We start from the raw sequence: 20,383 nt of genomic DNA, 5'->3' as shown, positions 1-20,383 counted from the left end.
GGGGGGGGGGGAATATTTTCAGAACAGTTGCAGAACAGCTGAACAACTCCCTTTTTGAATTTATTCACCAAGATAGTCAGTGATTATTAATGTCTATTCAAATAACGAAGCAGTCTCCACCCACTCTTATAGACTCCTGATTTAAATAGTGCTGGAACAAGACAGTACAGGTAGAAATACAGTATATAGTTAAGAAAAAGGAGACTTAAAACTTTAGTTTGTCTCTTTGCATTGTTGTTGACAAAAGCTTTGTTTTTGTACTTCACTGTTCTATAGGAACAGTGGAGTATATAACAGAAAAGCACAGCAGTGGAACAATCTGTTTTAATTGTCTCTACTACCCATAGTTTGTGATTTACAGTGCCCTTTAAAAGCCAGTTCTTTGGCAGATGCCAGCTGGTTGCTGTGAGCAGAGACTTCAGTGACTCTTGTAAGGAAGACGCATGGCTTAGTTTGACTTTCCTTTTCATACAGACTGAAGCCCTACATCCTTTCAAGAAAATGCTGTTTCTCATTTTCAGGCCACAGGATCCGTGGAGCATCAGGCTTGTGTTGGACAGATTTAAGGGGGGGGAAATGAATAAATATCTGATTATCTTTTCTGCGTCAACAGAGCACTATTTTAATGTTCCCAGTAGCATATTTTGAACAACAGTTCTGTAATTAAGTCAACATCAGGCTCTTCTTGTACTCTGTGGCTAGCAAATGAGAGAAAGCACCAGCATTCATATCAAAGGGAGTCAGTTTTCATTACTGTAATAGTTCAGTTGTGCAGTGCTGTAGGCAGTGAAATTTAATATTATTGTGACTTGTATAGTAATTGTAGGATGACAGAAGGAAATGGATTAAGTTTAAATATAAGTGTACACAACAGCACATGGACTTTGTCAAATGGAAACCAAGGTTATTGGGGTAGGGAGAGCCCTCTCTGGCCCTGTCATCATGAATTAGTATTTTGTAAATAACTGGCCTCTAGTCCATAGATTTATTACTTTTAGTATGTATATGTATATATGCATAAGCAGAGATGCACATGAGTGCTGTAATGGCTGCAGCTGCATTGCAGAGTTGCAGAATGGGTTTATACTTATAGGGCTAGCCTTGGTGTCCTCACCTTTTTCCTGAACAATGTAAAGGCCTGTAAGTTCATGAAGTTCTGGTTTTAAAAGCTACTCTCATCACTTTTAATTCAGGGATTGCTGCCTACTCCCCCCCCCCCCCCCCCCCGGCCCTTTGTTTTTCTTCTTTTTCATGACTATACCAGGTCCAAGTTGCTGATGATCTTTGCTTTAGAAAAAATGTGAAAGGGCCACCTGCAAACACCCCCAAATGCCCATATGCATGCAGCTTAAATGTCAATGTAAGCTACCGATTACTGATCTGTTCCATGGTACTTTGAAGGCAAGGAAGGCTCAGTGCCTCGCTTGTTTACATTTTAGATAATTGCAAGTTGCTCTAAAAGTAGTGTCTGTTCGCCTAAGCCTATGTAAACGTAGTGCCCTATTGTTGTACTCCAGTATTTCACAGCACTTCACTCAAGTGTGTTCATGCTGAAACCTGTTCTAATGTTAAAGTGCAAAAGGGGGCAGTAAAGTGCTATCCAAAAAAATGTTGATTTAAGGGTATTTTTTCATGGTAGAGGTTGCATTTCTCTATGGGCTTATGGGCTTACTATCTCCTGTATTTAAAATAACAGTCTTACAAATATTTTCTGCACCTAGGAAAAAAATAATGTAGCAGAAATTTAACAGCAAGTATTGTGGGAGTGAATGCCTGGTTTATGTAGCTCCATGCTCTGTCCTTTAACCCATGCATGAAGCAATCTCCCCATTTAGAATAATTATGAGGCAGAAATCTTTCCTCGAGTGTATTTGGGACATAACGACATTAAGCGCTTCTGAAAGACTAACTTTGCCCATAATATCTAGCTCTCACTTTGTGAATTGCCAGCACTGCATTTTTATGAAAACAAAACACAAAACTTGGAGGCCAGGGATTCCTGGTTGAAGTACGAAAGCGTGTAGTGGTGTCATGGGTCAAGAGTTGGGCTCTCATCCAGAGCTGCATGCATCATTTATCAAGAGGTAACTAGAAAGAGCAACTAATTACAATGCACCTACTGAGTGTTTTCTCTTTCAGAAATTCCACAGAATAACCCATTTATGCAGACAGGCTTCAGCTTTCCTCTGCAAGCACTCGCATAAAGGGGGGGGGAGCACGGCTTGTGGGTCTTTATATATACATATACACACACATCACTTGTCTATTCCATTTCAGTAGAAGTGTGCACCATATGGAAGAGAACGAAGTGGTGTGCATGTGTCAGAGAGAAATAGAAAGTAAACAGTGATTTCTAGGAGAGTTTTTGAAGGCTAAGTACAGTTGTTAGCATTCATATTTCTAAAGTTTGCCAAAGTGATAAGCTAATACAACTTTAAAATAGAGTATTTGTCACATACTCGTAATGTTTTTCAGTCAAGAGACCAAACCTACAGCACATTAACTTCTCTTTTGTGGTAACCAGAATTGATTCAGTAAATGGATCAGAATTCTCTAGTGCTTCATGTACTTACGGCAGTACAGTAATTGCTTTCTGCACAATAATGCAAAAAGTTAATTGCTATTAATAGTACTTTATGTGGAGGTCACGTATAAAAGCTGACTATAAACTCTTCAGTTTTGGAAAAAACCATCATGTCGGGAGAGGATTGGATCCTCCACACTTTCAGAATCCCAAGCTGTACTACCTGGGAAGTAAATATTCTAAGCAACGCTTTCCAATCTGGTGCAAAAAAAAGCCAGACCTTGCTCCCAGTTCTGGTGTGAAAAAAGCCAGATAAGCATTGGCTGTGGGAGTGTTTCCTTTTTTTAAGGAGGGGAAAACGCACTTCATCCATATCATTGCTTATTTTGTACCAGTTGCAGACCCCAGGTGTATGTCAAATAGAAAAGAGTAAAGCATGCCCATCTCTAAATTTCAAGTGGTCTAGGTGTTTTGCTTGTTTTCCCTTGGGCAGTTCATCAGACAAGTTACATTTTGCCTTTTAAGCAGGAATGGAATATAGATGACATTCACCCCATGGTTAAAGGCTTTGGAAAAAAGATGTACATAAAATCCTTCTGGAAATCCTGCATCACAAGGTTAAGGGGAGAGCAGAGCTTCTAAAGCATGTCTGTTTTAAAAAGGTGAATTGTGAATAGGAGAGTATAAGAGAAATGCTGGGGTTGGCTGAGTGGAAAAGAGGCCACTGAGTACTTGGTTACAGGCTCCAGTTGCTAAAATCCCCTGCCTAGGAAGCACAGGGGATCAATGGCCATTGTTTCAGTCTGTAGTAGCTGTAAAGGGGCTGGGCTACACTCCTAGTATTATGGATTGTTTCCCTTCAACAAGATCTCTAATCTGAAGTCATTGCCTTAAAAGAACCAGATTTGTTTTAACATGGTTAAACTGTCTAATTTGCTAAAAATTTCAGGAAGGTGTATTCAGTGCCAGAGTATACCCAGTTGATGAGCATTTTTTGTCATCAAGGAGCACATAATATTTGCAGCCTCTCTGCTCTTGCAGTGTAAAGCTGCTTTGTGACCCCAAAGGTGCTGGCCTTCCTAGGAGCTCTTTTCCAACACACTGCACACATTTCCGTCTGAATGAAAAAGAGGTACTTCAGAGGTGAGGAAGGGGTGAGCAGGCACTGCACAGTCCAGTGCAGCATACAGAATAGGTACTATTTTGGGAGTAAGAGTTTGTGTTGAATGCAGCATTTGAATAGCTTGTAATGTGGGCATCTATAAGGAGTGTCTGGGCCTAAAAGTTGTTTGCTGTTTGTTTGTTTTTAAATAAAAGTAAATGTGGAATGTAAAAGCCCCACATTTAGGAGAGTGCACTGCAGTATCTTAGTTCTTGATTTTTTTTAAATGATTTTGGCATAACTATGATGATGATGTTGTCTTTAGGGCAACCCCAGCTGCAGCAATCTTGATTCGCATGAAAAGTCCCATTAAAATAAGTGAGATTACTTGAATGAGGGGAAAAAATCCTTCTTATACTAGTGAGGGTTTGGTAGATCCCTCTGAGTTGGGTTGGTGATTTTCAAAAACAGGCTTTTTAAAGTGTTGGTGTGAGACCTTGCTAGTAATTCTAATGCTCTTTTCTGTCAATGTAATACTATAAAGCTAGCTTCCAGATCATGTTTAAATCCATTTTAGTAAAATGAAATGGAATTCATTCCTTGATTTCCCTCCCCTCCCCCCATTATAATTCTAAGCCAATTGTCATCACATATATACTTTTGATGTTAAATCCAGTCAGAGGTAATTTGTATTTTAGGATTAGTTTAAAAAAAAAAAATAGTGACCATGTTTTAGCTGGAGTCCATGTGAGTTCTGAGATGGGACTTTTTACCTTTTACCTTTTCATGCAAATTAGTTGCAGAGGCTGAAGGGTCTGACTGATCTCTATGGCAAAAGTCTCAGTAATTTAAACAGGAGTGTGGCTAGGCTCATAACTACTGCTTCTGAAAATGCATAGATCAAACTTCTAAGAAAACATATGGTATGTCCCTGATGACATACTTAGTCCCTTTCAAACCAAACAATGTGATGTAAATCTTACATTTCTGTACAGAATTGAGAATTGCTTCTGTAGAACCGGGACCTACTCATCTGAGGGTTGACTTACTGTACCGAGGGTCATACTGACTGAGTTGGGCATTGGTGCTTGATCTCAAATTTATTAAAGCCAAAGTTTTTTCCACCAACTTCCTTGGACTTTGGATCAGAACTCTGGAACTTTTACATTGCTTAAATGTTTTCTCCTACAGATAAAAGCAAGATGGTGAATACATTATTTAATGGCCATTGCTGTTAGTAGGGACATGTATGTAGAATGATTCTTTTGTCTGCTGGAATTTGTAGTCTTACAAGTAAAATGGCCACATCTAACAGACTTTGCTACTAGTATTCATGACATTATCTTTAATGAAACTCCTCAATGAGTAGCTTTATAGTCAGGTTGGTAGCTAAACTTCATAAGATTAAGTAGCTAGGATTCTTTAACAGAAGACTTCATATTGCATTCTTAAACATCTCGATTGTTCACATTTTTAGGGTTATCTCATTAATTTCAGACTAAATGTCCATACCAATCAGTTCATGTAGGATATTGGAGCACAGAAATTTGGCATTGTTTCTTCAGTTGCTTATTTTCAAGGGTCTGGCAAGTACTATAATGCTTTCTATAACTGCATTTGTTTAAACATTAGTGAGACATCATGAAGGCTAAGAGTATGTACAGTTTCCCAGGTTGGTAAAAGCACATCAGTATATATTTTTGGCATCGGGATTAATTAATACAGTCCCTCTATGAATTTGTCTCCCTTGACTATTTTACAACTTCACAGTGAGGCTACTGAGTAAAGATTGCTGTAGATTCTCAATGAAAAATTCATCTTTAAAGATATACTTCTGATCCTAGTAAGACTTGATATGCAGAAGTAGGGCATGTTTGTCAGCTTATACTTATGGTAACAGCCCTATATAATTCAACAGAGGTGAATTCAGTAGATTTCCATGTGAAAAACTGACATGAGTATGAATGGGAATTCTCTTGCATCAAATTTAAATTCTATAGTACTTTAACTGGTAGGGAATGTTAATGCCATGCTTTTTAGAAACCTGTTGGGGTTTAAAGTGGATACATGAAGTCTAGTGTAGGTAATTGCTGTAACACCAATAGGAGTGGGGAACAGACTTATTTTCATTCTAGTCTTTTTTTTATCCCTCCCTCCTTCCCTCCCTTATGACTATAATAAAATAATGTTTTTCTTGAATGTGACATTTTTTCCCTAACAAACAGCAATGGAGCTGATTTTTTAGGTCAAGTTGAATGACTAATTTCAACTGTGGGGTTAGGGTCTGAAGGCTTTTGAACAGACACTGGGTCACCAATAGAATGGCACTGTTGACATGAATATGCCTTCCGAGAGAGTATATTACTTTGAATGTACAATTTTTTACTTTATCTTGTATGTTTTCTATTTACTTTTCCCAGGGTACTTATCAGGATTGTTATTTTGGAGTAGATTCTTCAGCAAACTGCTTCCTTGCTGGTATAAAGGAGATGTACACCAGTCCTTTCCCATACAGATTAATCTAAAATGGGGGAAGCCTTCTAGTCAGGGCTTCTGGTACAAGGGATGTTGCCAAGATGGTGTCAGGCAATCATTGGAAAGATCTGTTGGGACACCAGGCAGCTACTGGCTGTGGCTAGGCACAGACATTCAAAAAGCCCGAGGCAGAATTAAAGATATGCAGAGAGAGGCTCCTTTGTCCCTTGGTCCCATGCCTGCACACCTACATTTGTATTCTTAGAAAATATTCTCTGTTCCCATAGACTTTTAATCAAAGCTGGATCTATCCTCTATTTTGTGTATGCGTGTGTGAGAAGTACAGAATATTTGTTTCTACTATTGTACTTCCCTAATAGATTAAGAGAAGTACCCTGTGCTTGAATTCACCAGCAGTAACAACTCTGCAGTGAAAGTTGGCAGCTGCAAGACAGCATTTTATGACTCTAGGATCTGTATTAATCCTCTAAGCCTCCTAGTGTTCACCTCTGCTCTAGAATTTGCCCCAAATGAATCAGACGTAATTAATGTATCCTTGCTGTGAGGCTCCAGACTATAATCTTTAGTGTAACACATGCCATTGGCAGTACTGATTTGGCATCATTCGTGGGATTCGGAAGACTTTCTGATCCTCCCTATTAGTTACACTTCTGTGTGAAATAAGGTTTTTCATTAGTTGAAGGCACCTTCTAATGCACACCTTTCAAAGCACTTCCAGAAAACTTGGATGGGTTTTGTATGTGTGAATGTCTTAACACTGCAGCTAGCCAGCTACTACCTTAATTGGCCTCCAACACTGAATGTTATTGTTAGAACCGGAGCATAAGTACATCTTTTTTGGCTTTATATTCAAAGATGCAATACTATACACACTGGACAAGGGTTGAATTTAGCATAGTATGCATAAATCTTTACAGTAGTAGTTACAGAAGTAAAAATATTGCTGACTAAAATTGGCTAACTTATACCAAGGCTGAATATAGTCCTTCATTTTTTTTTCTTTATAGGCTCAGGCCAAGTTTTTAACAAGTTATGTTCTAAATTCTACTTGGGGTAAAATGTCTGAGTCCTCAAAAGTGGTGAGTACCTAAGTAGGAGTCTTTGGGTACCTGATACTTTTGAAACTCAGATGATTTACTTTGGAGGCTAAATGAATGCACCAGGAGTCTAGCTTTACACTTGTGTTTTTTGCAACCTTAACCTAGCTTAATATTACTGAGTAATAACTGCTCTTAGCCATGGGTTACTGTAAGTTTCTGTGGTGGAACTGAAATGTGTGAGGTGAAGCTCTTAATCTCTTACTGTCTCCACCCATACATATAATTTACTGTCGCAAGGAAAACAAGGAAACGCATGACAAATTCTCCTTATAAAAAGGTTACAGTCAAAGCCACAAACTGTGGGGAAAGATTTCAACACAGGCAGGCTCTCAATACAATCCTTTAACTTTTCAGTCCCTTTCTTTTTTTTTTTTTTACGTCACCAATGTTAAGGGCTAAAAGCAAAAAATTAGAGTGGAATCAAAATTGTCAGGTTTAATCTTTAGAATATGGGGAATGAATTGCTTCTGCTATAGTGTCTAACCTGTGCATCCAGTTAGAGCTCTTGTAACTTGCATTTCAGCTTTTACATGTTAATTCTGGGCTGTTGTTTAACCCTTCTTTCCTGTGCCTACTCCAGGGATGCTCAACCTCCGCCCTATGGTGCCATTAGTATCTAGCCCACTGATCAGGAAGTTTTGTAGCAGGAGAACAGTGGCAGTAAATGCCTTCCTCTACTGCCAAACCCCAAATCCCTTGCAGCAGGTTGGGGTTGGTGATGCTTCCTCCCCCTGCCACTGTGGCTGGATGAGGCTGGCCCATGGCCCCGCTCCCCCTTGGGTCTGGGCCATACTCCCTCCTTCCCTCTCTGTGGGTCCAGGTTGGAGCCAGGATGCCCCTTGTGCCCCTCTGTGCAGCCAGATGAGTCCCTGCTACAACCATCCCATGCTAGATTGTGACCCAGCCCACAGACAGGCTGGGCACTGCCCAGCCAGCCTGCTGGCTGAAAAGGTTGAGCACCACAGGTCTATTGTATTCTGCTCTAGTCTAAGCTATTTATTTTCAGTAATAAGAATAAATGTTTCCCATCTTATAGCCATTTCTAAATGGAAATATTGACCGTGGTCTCTGTTGTGCCTGTTGTTTGCACTCCCCAGTCCTGTTGGCTCTACTTCTCCCCCACTGCATGAGAAATTTAGGACAGTCTTCAAGAAGCCTTTGGTTTTATTTTGGAGAGGTTTAAGTCATAGCATAATGATAAATGATAAGCGGGCCTGCTTCTAAGGTGCTAAATGTTGCATCTGTGCCCAGGCTACATGCCAACTCAAACTGGTTTCTTAAAGGGGCCCAGTCACACATACAGGCTTGCAGATTAAGGATTCCCATTAACTGCAGTGGAAGTCAGGACTGGAATCAGGCCTCTGTCCTGGTACACAAGCAGGAGAGAGGATTAATTTTCACCCCCTGCCGAAAGTTTAGCCAGCCTCTGTGGTAAGAAAGTATCAATACCACCTCTATCACTACACCTTCCCTTTCCTATGCAGAGGTTATTCACTCTGTTAGTGTGCCTATAGATGCTGGCTACTCCAGAGGCAAGGAGGAGGTAGGGCAGTTCTGCTGAAGCAGTCCATGCAGTCCATCCCCCCTGCCCAAAGGTGTTGTACCAGCTGTTTGGGTTTTTTTCCCTTCATGCCTTCAAGCTTGGGGAGGCAGTGCAGCTCCACAATGTCCTTATCGCATGGCTTGCCTAGGCAGAATGACTAGGCTCAGCTTTTGTAATGCTGATATTAAACTGCAGAAGAGAAGAGCACAGTGAATTATACATCAACATGCACTTTTCTTGCCATAACACTGCATTGTTTTTTCCTAAATCTGTAATTACATTTCTTTGTCCTGCTACATGCTGCTTCACAACAAATATAAATCGTACACAGGCTCTGTGAGGGAATATAATTCCACTCATTAGGTACAAATCATAAACTCACGTTGTGTAAGACCAGGCAATTGCAAATTACAGGTTTGAAATTTGGGGCATCACTTTTTTTTTTAGTTAGTAAGTTTTGATCCAATAATACGGCTAGCTGGTGGCCGCCTTTAAGTAAAAGGATGGGGTATTCTAGGTTTACAGCTTTGTTCTTGGTCTTTAATATTTTAATGAGTCTGCAGGATGACTGCCTACGAATGAGCTGGATTTTCTAAGTGTGTTGTTTAATGTTAGCACTTGGATAAGGATGTTCATTAGGAAGCCATTGTTTCAGGTTTTCAGAGCAATTCTCCATTAAGAAATATCTTTCTGCAGTAGGGCTGGCAGGCAGGAGAAAGAGGAAAGGGAGGCTTTTAGCTGTAGGCAGTAGAGGATATTGTATCAGTAGCTCTAGTTCTAAAGGGCTGCTTCTAGGCATTAATTGGAGCAAATACATCTTAAGAAAAAAGATTAGCAAAGAAGTGCTCCAGCTTTTGTCCTTACAAGAATAGGACTCTTCGTTTGGCTGAATCAATATTACAACTAATTATTTTTTTTAGTTTTCCTTTATGGGTTTCTAAAAACCTTTCTGTTGCACTTTTTTGATTGATGAGGGACTAATTATAATAAGTGATTTGAAACGTTCTGGATGAAACTTGTCTGTTACTTAATGCCAATAGCAAATGTCTAATGGCAGGACAAAAAACAGAGTGCCAGTACTGTTGTGGTTCCCTGAAATGTGTACAAGTTTCATCAGTACTGCCAGAGTGCCTTTTAAAGAAAAAGGTGGAGCTTTGACTTGCAATACAAAAATAAACTTCTTGTTAAATTATGAAAAACCATATTGACAGGGTGGTGCTGAGGAAGGAGAAGTCATTATAGTAAAGCTAATCGCTTTACTGTGTTTTTGGTGGGGGGGTGCAGTGTTAGCAGTAGAATATGAGCTCCTTGGTAGAAAAACTGCCTTTTTTTTTTTTGTTCTCAGTTTGTACAGCAACTGATGCAGTGGATTCCTGGTCCGCTGCCAAAGTTTCCTAGGGACTACCTTAATTTAAACACTAATAATTAATATGTTAATAAATCCTAAGACTAAATTATCCTCTGCCTTGCATTGGTGCACAGAATGTAAAAAATCTTGCTCCTAAACACAAGGTTAGGGACATTTTAAACAGAGTAGAGAAGCAAGATCATGAGCCTTTCTATTTGCACTGGCGGTTGATGTTGCCTAACTGTATGAGAGAGCTTTGGGAAACGAGACCATGCCTTCATGAATCCCTGAATGTGGATACTGCTTATAAAAACCCAGTTGGAACCAATCTGGCTCTAATTTTCCAAAATCAAAATAAATATCCTGTTGCTTTCAAATTGTCAGGCATAGACTACTAAGACAGTTTATTCACTGTATCATTTTGCTTTGGATACTATATTTGTTCCTTTCTGCCCATTGCAATTGCCATTTTTCTGAATCTGTTTTTATCTATTGTCTCATGTTTCCCCTTTTCTCCTGGTTCTTTTAGATTCCTTCCTGGACAAGGACTGGTACTATATCCACAGATAGGAGACAAACTGGATATTATATGTCCAAAGCTGGACTCTAAAACTGTTGGCCAGTATGAGTATTATAAGGTCTACATGGTTGATAAAGACCAAGCAGATAGCTGCACTATTAAAAAGGACAACACGCCTCTACTCAACTGTGCCAAGCCAGATCAAGATGTTAAATTTACCATCAAGTTTCAGGAGTTCAGCCCTAATCTGTGGGGCCTGGAATTTCAGAGAAAGAAAGATTATTACATCATATGTAAGTGAAAAACATTTGTTTATTTTTTTTCTCTTTATGTACATGTGATCGATACCCATAAGAAGTCAAATGATTTTGTATTTCTTTTGCATTTGTTTAAAATATTTTCTTGGTTGCTTGTTTTCATCATGTATGTGACATCTGTAGGATCTTCTCTCTCTCTTCCTCACGCTTATACAGAACCAATATAGATTGTACAGTTATGCTTGAAAGGGGCTTCTCCCACCTGCTTTGGATATCTGTTAAGGCCAGGTTGTGATACCCTTGCTCATGCTGAAGAGAATTTTGGAACGTGAGAGATTCCACTGAGGTCAGTGGAGCTGCTTGTCAATTCATGTACTTCTAATTGAGTAAAACTATCTGTATCTGGTCCCAGACACATCTTAATAAAGATTGACCCTATATCCTTAGCTGATATAAAATCAGATAGCTCAATTGACTTTCAATATACACTAGCTGAGTATTTGGCCCTGTAATATTTAGGCTAGAAATCTTAATCAATCAAAGCCTTGGAGACATTCCATCTTTGGAGGATTAAGCAGGAGTGTAGGAGTTAGTGTTATATGTTTCCTGCAGCTAATGCATCTTGCTTCCTTCTATCTCGTTTTCAGTTTCTTTTTAAAAACGGGATCCCTGAGAAGTCTGGTTTTTTTTGTGGATTTTTACTGCTCTTCATATTTATTTAATCTAAAATAAATGCAAATCATTTAAACATACAAAAGCAAGAAAATTGAGTCATGTTAATGTCTCAACTTAAGTAATAATATTAAATCTATTTGCCACTTACATTTATTTATGGATGGTCTCTTGTAGTATACAATATGTGCCAAGATCACTCAAACATGTAACAACTCAGTGTAATATCTGTATCACAAAAGCATAAATCTCAAAAGATTAAATGGCAAATATGAGTGACTTTGGAACTGCTCTGTCTAAAATATTAGCTAGATAATGTCTTCCACTATGGAGTCAGTGTAGGTATAAGCCTACTCCTGTCATGCTTAACTTAGGCAAAACTTTCCCTGAAAGCCAGTGAGTTTCATCTCAGTAAATTACAGAATCGGGCACTGATACAGTTGCCAGTAATCCTAATGAAAATGCTTAAATTAAAGCCTGTGTGCTCAAATAGCCAAGTCTAAAGATGAAATATTTCAGTTATTTAGTGCTGCTTTGACAAAAAGCCACAGCAGATCACCTGTAGTAGAATAAATGGCATTATTATTATTATTATTATTATTATTATTATTATTATTTATTATTACTACTACTACTTGAGAATTATGGACACAAGTGGAACTTCCTGACAGACTGTCCATTCAGTCATGTGTCAGATTTTCCCCAGAGAATTACTGGGAAAGACTCGTTCTTTATTTTTTTTTTTATAATTATTAGCAATGGGACTTAATAGATGCTGCATTTCCTGGAGGATTATTACATTTTTTGGGTAGCAGAACCTGCTCAGCCTTTAGACTTGCACCTTAGGAGTCACTCAACCTGGAATATTGCTTTACTGCCTCTGTGTCTGCCGTGAGTACTGCTTACTGTGGTATTGACAAAAGACCAAGTTGGTATTATGCTGGCTGTGCCCTTAAGCACTGTAAGCTTGATTATTTTTTCAGACGTGCCAAACACACCCAGCTGAAGCAGTGAGACCTGGCAAGTTCCATAGCTTAGAAAATTTTAAGAATCCTGCCCTCTTCCTCAGTGATTCAAAAGAAAGACAGTGAGCCTGACCTTGTGTCTCACTGATACCAGGTTTATGTCAGTGCAACACTACATAACTATAGCCATAGCTGCTCCTGATTTTTATACCCCTGTAGGTACAGATTCAGGTGGAACTTAGAACAAAAGTAGGATCTGTCTTGAAATCCTGCTGAACTGACTTCTGTTCTACAGTTTTTGTTTCCTACTTGGAGGAGTTGTATTACAGGGCCAAGAACTCAAAAACCAGTTGTATTATGGTGAATTTTATAATACTGCCAATCCCAACCCCCGACAATGGTAGCTCATGACAAGCAGTAGTACCTGGTACTAGAAGCCAGTGACTCACCCACAACTCCATCCCAGTCCGGGATAAGGTGTCAGTAGAGGAAATTCACCTCAAGAGGAGTCCAGGGACATTTAGACAACAATTAAGAGTTGCCAGATCCAGACAGAACTTGGCAATTCCTGTCTGGAAAGCATATAATGCGTGCAGCCCTAATGGGAGAAATTTCTAATAATAAAGGTATTTGCTGTCATTTTGGTAAATAATGTAGTGCATGTTATTCATACAAACAAATCAGCACATGAATTATTCACATGAAATCCAGATCCCTAGTCCTGCTGTTTAACAGGGCTATATACCTAAAGAAGGCAGCACTGGACCTTCTGTTGAATGAAATACAAAGTTGTTTTGCTAACACTTTCATTTTCTTCTTTTTTAACATGAACATGACAGTAAGTTCCCATGTGTGATTCTGGCTTGGAAGCATTTTAGTCATATGCCATGATCTTTGGAGGAGCTTACTGAGAACAGTGGCTGTTGAGAGTTCACAGTGGCTTGGTAAAGTTCAAATCTAGGTATTATGTCAGGCTGCTAACATTGGAGAGGCTGAAGGACATGGCAGAAGGTATATAATAGCTTTGTACCAGATGTGGCCAAATTGTGTTTACAAAACTAAAAGGATTCTTAAAAAAAAAAAAAAAGGCCTGAGTACCTCTTTTGACATTCAGGTGTTCATTGGACTACCTGCAATTTAACATATCTGTATCAGGCTACAGGTAGAATAAGATGCTAATCGGTAGAAGAGCATCAGCATCTAGTCCAAATAGTGAATGGTGCCAGTATTGGTATTTGGAAAAAGGACAGTATATGGGATTGTGCACGCTATGTAAGAGAATAATGTCCTTCCTTTTGCCTGTCTTATTCTCATCAGTTTTTGGTTCCTTGGAAATTTAATGGAACAGTTTTCCTGTAGCTACCTGATTTCTCTTCAGCAGAGTTGGATATGGTCAGATGGAATCTGAGATGTTCACGTTACATTTATATGCAGCCATTTAGCCAGCAAGCTATAATTCCCTAAAGAAATTTTTAATTGAATGCACAGACTGAGTCATTTGCTCCTATGCAAATGTCAGTGGGAAGGACAAAGTTAGGCAGAAAATTGTAAACTTGAGGCCACTGAAAACTGTAAACTTGAGTGCAGTTGGCACTAAATCATCTCAACATGAATTTTCTTGTGAAATGTGGATTTGTTGGGGCATCTTGTGGATGTCCCCAAATCGCAGAAATCTCCTTAAAGTTGGATCACTTGCAAGCCACAGTTTCCATGCAGTGGTACTTTTATCAGGATCATCCTTTCCTGAGCAGGGCAAATTTATTAATATGGAGCAAAAGAGCATAATATGATAAGCCATTGTATTTGAGGAAGTCCTTTAAAAGGATCAAGAGAGACTCGGTGACCTCAGCAGAGCTAGGATTTCATTCAATAGCCTTTCTCCTACTCTGACCTCTTTCCCCTTCAGCCATATCCACTACCCTCAACAAAACTGCAAAGCACAGTACTGAGCTTGTGGAGAAAATGTTCTCTACAGGGTGAAGAAGGGAAGTGTCTTTTCTCTCCTTCCCCCGCCCCCCCACTCCAAATCACTTCTCTGTCAGACAAAGCTCTCATTCTTCTCATCTCTTGTTGCATAATGTAAAGAAAAAGATATGCTCTATAGTCTAAAAATCTGAATATAAAGGTATAATACAGGGATCCTGGTTTTCTCTGAACCTCCCCCACCAACCTTCTGATTACTTTTTTAAAAAAAAGTAAATAGGTATATATCTGTATAGCAGTGTTTCATTTTAATCACGGAAAAACATGGATTTGGGATTTTTAATTGGAAAATTGGAGGGTTTTTTTATCGGCGAAAACCAGGATCCCTGATTTGATGACAGCCATGTTGCATATAACTAATTCATCTTAAAAGCTGGGAAGATGAATAGTTTTCCTCTATTGAAAATGCTTGAGACCTGGGGAATGGTTACAGAATGATCCCATGAAAGTTTCCACTGAATCCCTTAGTCTGTCTGCGACCTCATTAGCTCAGCTTACTGTTAGATGATCATTTGCTTTGACACAGGCAAAATGGAATATGCAGCTTTCCTTAAATGTTTTTTGTCAATTTTTTTTTCAAGTGACCTACTTATATAATTGGCCTCTGGCTTAAATTTTAAAAAATATCTTTAATTCCTAGTTGATCTAAAAGGTTGGGCAGAGTAGTGGTGCTAGCACTAAATGATATAGTGGCTTTTAAGATCTAAACGATCATTTTGAATCCTTAGCATTAAATGGATTAAAAAAATCATAAAGCTTTTGTTACCAGCTTGTCACTTGGTTACAATTAAAAAGCAATAACTGTCTTGGACAGAACACATTAAAAGACAATACCGATTGTGCCCTGAAATGTGGCCCACTTGGAAGGAGTAATTCTTTTAGTTATGTCCTAGTAGATTTGCATGAATTTTATTTTAGTATTCTAAAAAACCCCCCTATTTTATCAAACTTTAGCTAATCAAGTAGGTTAAACATTCACCTCTTAGTGTCATTCTCTGGAACATACCAACCTATTTGCACAAGTATTTTGAACTCTCCAAAAGAGCTGTAAAATATTTTGGTTTAATTTTTGAACTGGCCTAAAGCTGCAAAAAAAGCTTGTATCAGACATTCAATTCATTCCTATTTCACAAAGGCATTATTCATAGTTGTTAAAAATCATATGTTTGCAGCAATTTAATATAATTTGCATGTTTTCCAGTAGTCAGCTTTGTGTTTTAAAAGCTAGCTTGACATGTACCATACATGAGGTACAGTTCCTCTCTCCCTTCCTCTGCCGCCTCTTTCTCAAACTTTTATGGGTAGATAAATTACCTTTTAACTCTTCTTGGTGTAAAATGATATGTAAATGTCAGTCTTTGACTTAGTGGAAAGTTTTTTAGGGAATACATCAGCAATACCACTTGACTCTCGCTCAATTAAATATAAATATAACTCATACAAATAATATTATTGGAGGAGAAAAAAATCAGTGTCTGCACAGCTTCAAATTCCTAACAGTCTAAGACCTGCAGGATTAATGGAGTCACGGTCCATTGGGATTTTTGTCCCAGACCACACAGGGCTTGTAAAAGAATAAGGCTATTTTAGATTGTTGTTCTTTGTTCATATTTAGTGCCATTACCTAGGCAATACTGACAGTTTATCTCATTTAAAGCTAGACAGAGGGACTGCAGCAGGAAATCTGTAAGTACCACTTCTCTATTCCCAAGGGCAGCAAATGAAAGAACAAGATTGCTCTGATTGTTAACAGGATAGGAGCTGGTGAGCGGGGAGAAAAAAAAACAACTAAATTCAGGATGGATATGGAAGCAGACAGGAAATGAAGAATGATTACAGAGAAATGGAAAAAGGAATTATTTAGGAATTACTTGGAATTAAACAGATTTTAATATTTCATTGGAAATAATTTAATATTTTCAGCCACTATTTACTTCAGTTTATGTGAGCAAGGGCAAACAAATATATTTAAATTTAGGGGAAGAAAATTATCACAAATATTAACATTGAGAGACTTGCTTGTTTTTTAAATATTTCAACTATAGCCCTGATCACACAGTTATGTGCATACTTAATTTTACATATGTGAGAAGTCCTATTGACTTCAGCAGGACTACTCAAACACATGGGGTGCAAGTGTATGCACCGCAAGTCTTTGCAGGATCAGATCCTTGCAGCTGTTTTTCTTGCTGCAGGGCATAACTTATTAAAATCAACGGGATTTGAGTTCTAAGGCAGGAGAGTAAGTTTAAGGCAGAGCATATATAAATTGGAAGTTGGAACCATATATTAACATACCAGAAACACATTTACACATGTATATAATGCAAGTATGTTGATGCATATTTATCTGACAAGGTGGGATAAGGAGTTTTCATACAATAAACTGCATAAAAGTATGTTTATAAATACTTAGCAATTCTCAGGGCTCTTGTTGAATTAAACTTGCATAGTATTTCTAAAGGCTATTATTAGTATTGGGTTTCAGATGCTTTATTTGTCTTTCTGCCCTTGGATCCAAAATGTTTTTTCCAGAATGTAAAGTGTTGACTAATGTATTTAGTTGTAGAATTGCACAAATAAAGTTGAAGGACTGAAAAACTTGGTTAAAATTTGGTGAACTCTTGCAAACTACTCTTCTTGGTTTTTTTTTTTTTTTTTGTTTTTTTTTTAATTAACATTTGGATGCAGTGTTTGATCTCTGATCTCTGCTATGAACTGTATCCCTGATGGGTGCCTTTTTCAGTCCAAATGAATCAGTTTAAATAGTTTTGTAGGAGGAACAGGTTTTAACTTTTAATCAGTGCCTCTGATTCTTTAGAGACAAATCTTTGTTTAACAAGGCAGAATCCTAGTAAAAACCTAAACACAAAACAAAATAAGTAAACAAACAGAAACCCCATGGCCAGACCTTTTAATAGTTAGTTGAATAATCTGTTTTCTATACACTAGATGAGGACCCCACAAGCAAATGAAGGTGTAGTAAAATATTCATCTTTATATGCTTGTAATGTTTTAGCAGCTGGAAGGGAAACCCAGAATTCTGAATGCTTCATAGCAAGTAAGCTGAAAAGGAACTGGAAAAGAGAAGTCACAGCATAGCAGTGACACCTGTTTTCATGCAGTAGTACACACTGATATCACTTGGGTTCTGTCCTCCCTGGCAACTGATTACAGGATCTAACAGATCTGTGATGATTAAAAAATATGAAGTTTGACAATAGTGATTTTTTTTTTAAGTGTGTGTAAACATTTGATTAATATACTTAGTCAAAATATTTATTCTCCAATCCTGTTACAAGTATGTACAAACAAATTTTTGAACCTGGATTTTCAGAACTAAGCTGTTGGTACTAAAATCTGATATAGTACAATATGTAATTGTTCTGCTTTCCAAATAGTAAAAAGTCAATGGATGGAAAGTCTTCTCAACATCTTTGAAAGTTAGATTTGTTTTTCTTTAAGTACTGCGTCCAAGCTTGAAAATTACAGCCATAATCTATACATAGACTGCTTACAATATCTGATGCAAACATGCATACAACAATCAAAACAGTACTTAAATTCTGATCAGCTTTGCAAGCTGAAAGTTTTCCAATAGTGTCATAACTGATCTAAGTACTAAAGTGCTAAACTGCGTTGCTGAGGGATAGTTAGTTGACGTAAATAGCTTTTTGTGTTTTGCAATAAAACGCACTTTTGTTGTACTTGATGTAAAAGCAGGAGATGAAGGTATTCTTTTATTGAAGCAAACATGTGGAAAATTGCTCTAGATTGTTATAGTATAGAGCATCTCCCCTGAAAGGAATGAGGTTCATCTGTAGGGCAAACTCTGACTGTGGCACTTTATTGGGGTTACTGCTGGACTCTATGCGGTCAAAGCAAATAACGTCATGTCCATCTAAACTATTATAACCATGAGAGTGGCACATTTTCCCATCTGTAGTGTTATATTCTAAACTGTCACTAGGCATTAACTAAGTCACTGGTGAAGTCCTACCACCTAGAGATGAACTCTGCTTCAAAATGATGTTTTCCACTTCAGTGCTGCTCGTATAGCAATTACTGGGTCATTAATATCATTGCATGCAATTAGTGACAGTAGAACGAGCAAGAGGCTTGTTGTTTTTTATGAACTTTTTTACTATAACCCTTTCTCATCCAGGAGCTTCAATCCCAAACCCAGAGATTTTTAAAGGCATATACAGATTGTTAAATGAAGAGGTTGTTTGTGTGATTCAGAAAACATTTCCCCATATAATATTAAAGCTCTACTTTCCAACAAGCCTGCTTGTCATTAGGGACAATCAGTGTAACTTGAATGCTAACTAATTCTATTAGTTCTATTCAGCTGAACTGTTAAGCAAAGCCCATTGTGGTAGTAGGGAGGTATTTCTTTCTTCCATGTGGGGCTTTTGCCAGTAGTAGACTTGTTTTAAAAAAAAAAAAAAAGACAAACTGTGTAGAATGTGGTGAAGTTAACTATGCAGTAATCTATTTGGGGGAAAAATGATAAACTTAATGCATCATAATTAGCAGGCTTACATCTGGTGAACTAACTGTACAGTATTCTCAAACACACAAACAAATTATGGGAACTACAGACAACCATGTATGCTAGTGATAGCTCCAGCATATCTATATGTCAATAAGATGTTTTCCAGGGTATTTTTGATGAGAAATGTATGTAACTGAAATAATGCTGAAAAATGCTAGCTCTTGTGACTTTACTGCGCAAAACATGATTTCTGATAAAGATGTTCACCAGAGTTTTAATAGTGTCTGTACTACTTAAATTATTTTAAAAGGGGAGACTTGAAGGCAGCAGTGAAACAAGTAGTTCTTTTTTTTGGGTGCCATGGCCTTCCATGTCAGATAATTGTAGCAAGGTCTTTTTTTGTCTGTTTGTTTTGTTGTGTTTTTTTTCCTGCATGTCACTGATGGCATTACCTAATCCCGAGATGAAAGTGGTGCTGCCTTTCTTCTTGGAATAACAGGCAGCAGCAACTTTTTTGATACCTCCTGATTCAGCTTTGCTCAACGTCACCTTTTTCATAGTTCCATAGTTGGTCGGGTCAGAAGGGACCCGAGCAGATCATGAAGACCCCCTGCCATGGCAGGAAAGAGTACTGGGGTCAAATGGCCCCAGCAAGGTGTTCTTGTAGCCTCCTCTTAAAGACCCCCAGGGTAGGAGCCAGCACCACTTCTCTTGGAAGTTCTAGATCCTAGCTGCCCTGACCATGAAGTAGCGCCTCCTGATATCTAGCCTAGATCTACCCTCTGCCAGCTTGTGACCGTTATTCCTGGCCCCTCCTGGTAGTGCTCGGGGGGGGGGGGACAGGGACTCCCCCAATGCCTGCTGGTCCCCTCTGACTAGTTTCTAACAGGCCACTAGATCCCCCCTCAGCCTTCTCTTGTGGAGGCTGAATAGGTTCAGGTCCCTAAGCATCTCCTCATAGGGCCTGTTTCCTTAAAAGAGAAAAGTATATGTTAAATAATAATGGCTTGACTCTTGCCACCTTTACTCATGTTGGTTGATACCACATCCCATGGGAATCAATGGAATTACAAGGGACTTCCTAACATTAATAAAGATGCAAAATTGGACTGTAACATTTTCCTTCTATGTCCTTTTTGGGAAGCAGTCTCTTCATGGGAGAATCTGAGATATGGAAAACAGATTATTCAAATTTGTTTACTGTTGTATCTGGTTTATAGCTTTCTATAGCCACTAATGCAGATCTGTATAAGGTACTGACTTGTCCTGATCACATGCTCAGTTTTTTTATAATATAAATATCAACTAATAATGTCCTTTTTTATAAACATTTGGCTATAAAGTAGAGCACTTAAACCAATTCCCCCCCCCCCCC

At 38.4% G+C, this 20,383-nt stretch overlaps 1 protein-coding gene across 1 annotated transcript in view; it reads left to right on the top strand.

The window, feature by feature from the left end:
- The window catches only part of EFNB2 (ephrin B2), a 53,192-nt gene that overhangs the window by 17,743 nt on the left and 15,066 nt on the right, over positions 1 to 20,383 (top strand). The window contains exon 2 of the mRNA XM_019524795.1: positions 10,643 to 10,926. Coding sequence (XP_019380340.1) covers positions 10,643 to 10,926 — 284 coding nt within the window. The remainder of the gene's footprint in view (positions 1 to 10,642; positions 10,927 to 20,383) is intronic.

The sequence above is a fragment of the Gavialis gangeticus genome, unplaced genomic scaffold (genome assembly GCF_001723915.1).
Source record: "Gavialis gangeticus isolate Ggan-Ray unplaced genomic scaffold, GavGan_comp1, whole genome shotgun sequence".
NCBI lineage: Eukaryota > Metazoa > Chordata > Crocodylia > Gavialidae > Gavialis > Gavialis gangeticus.
This window is presented reverse-complemented; position numbering and strand designations above follow the sequence as displayed.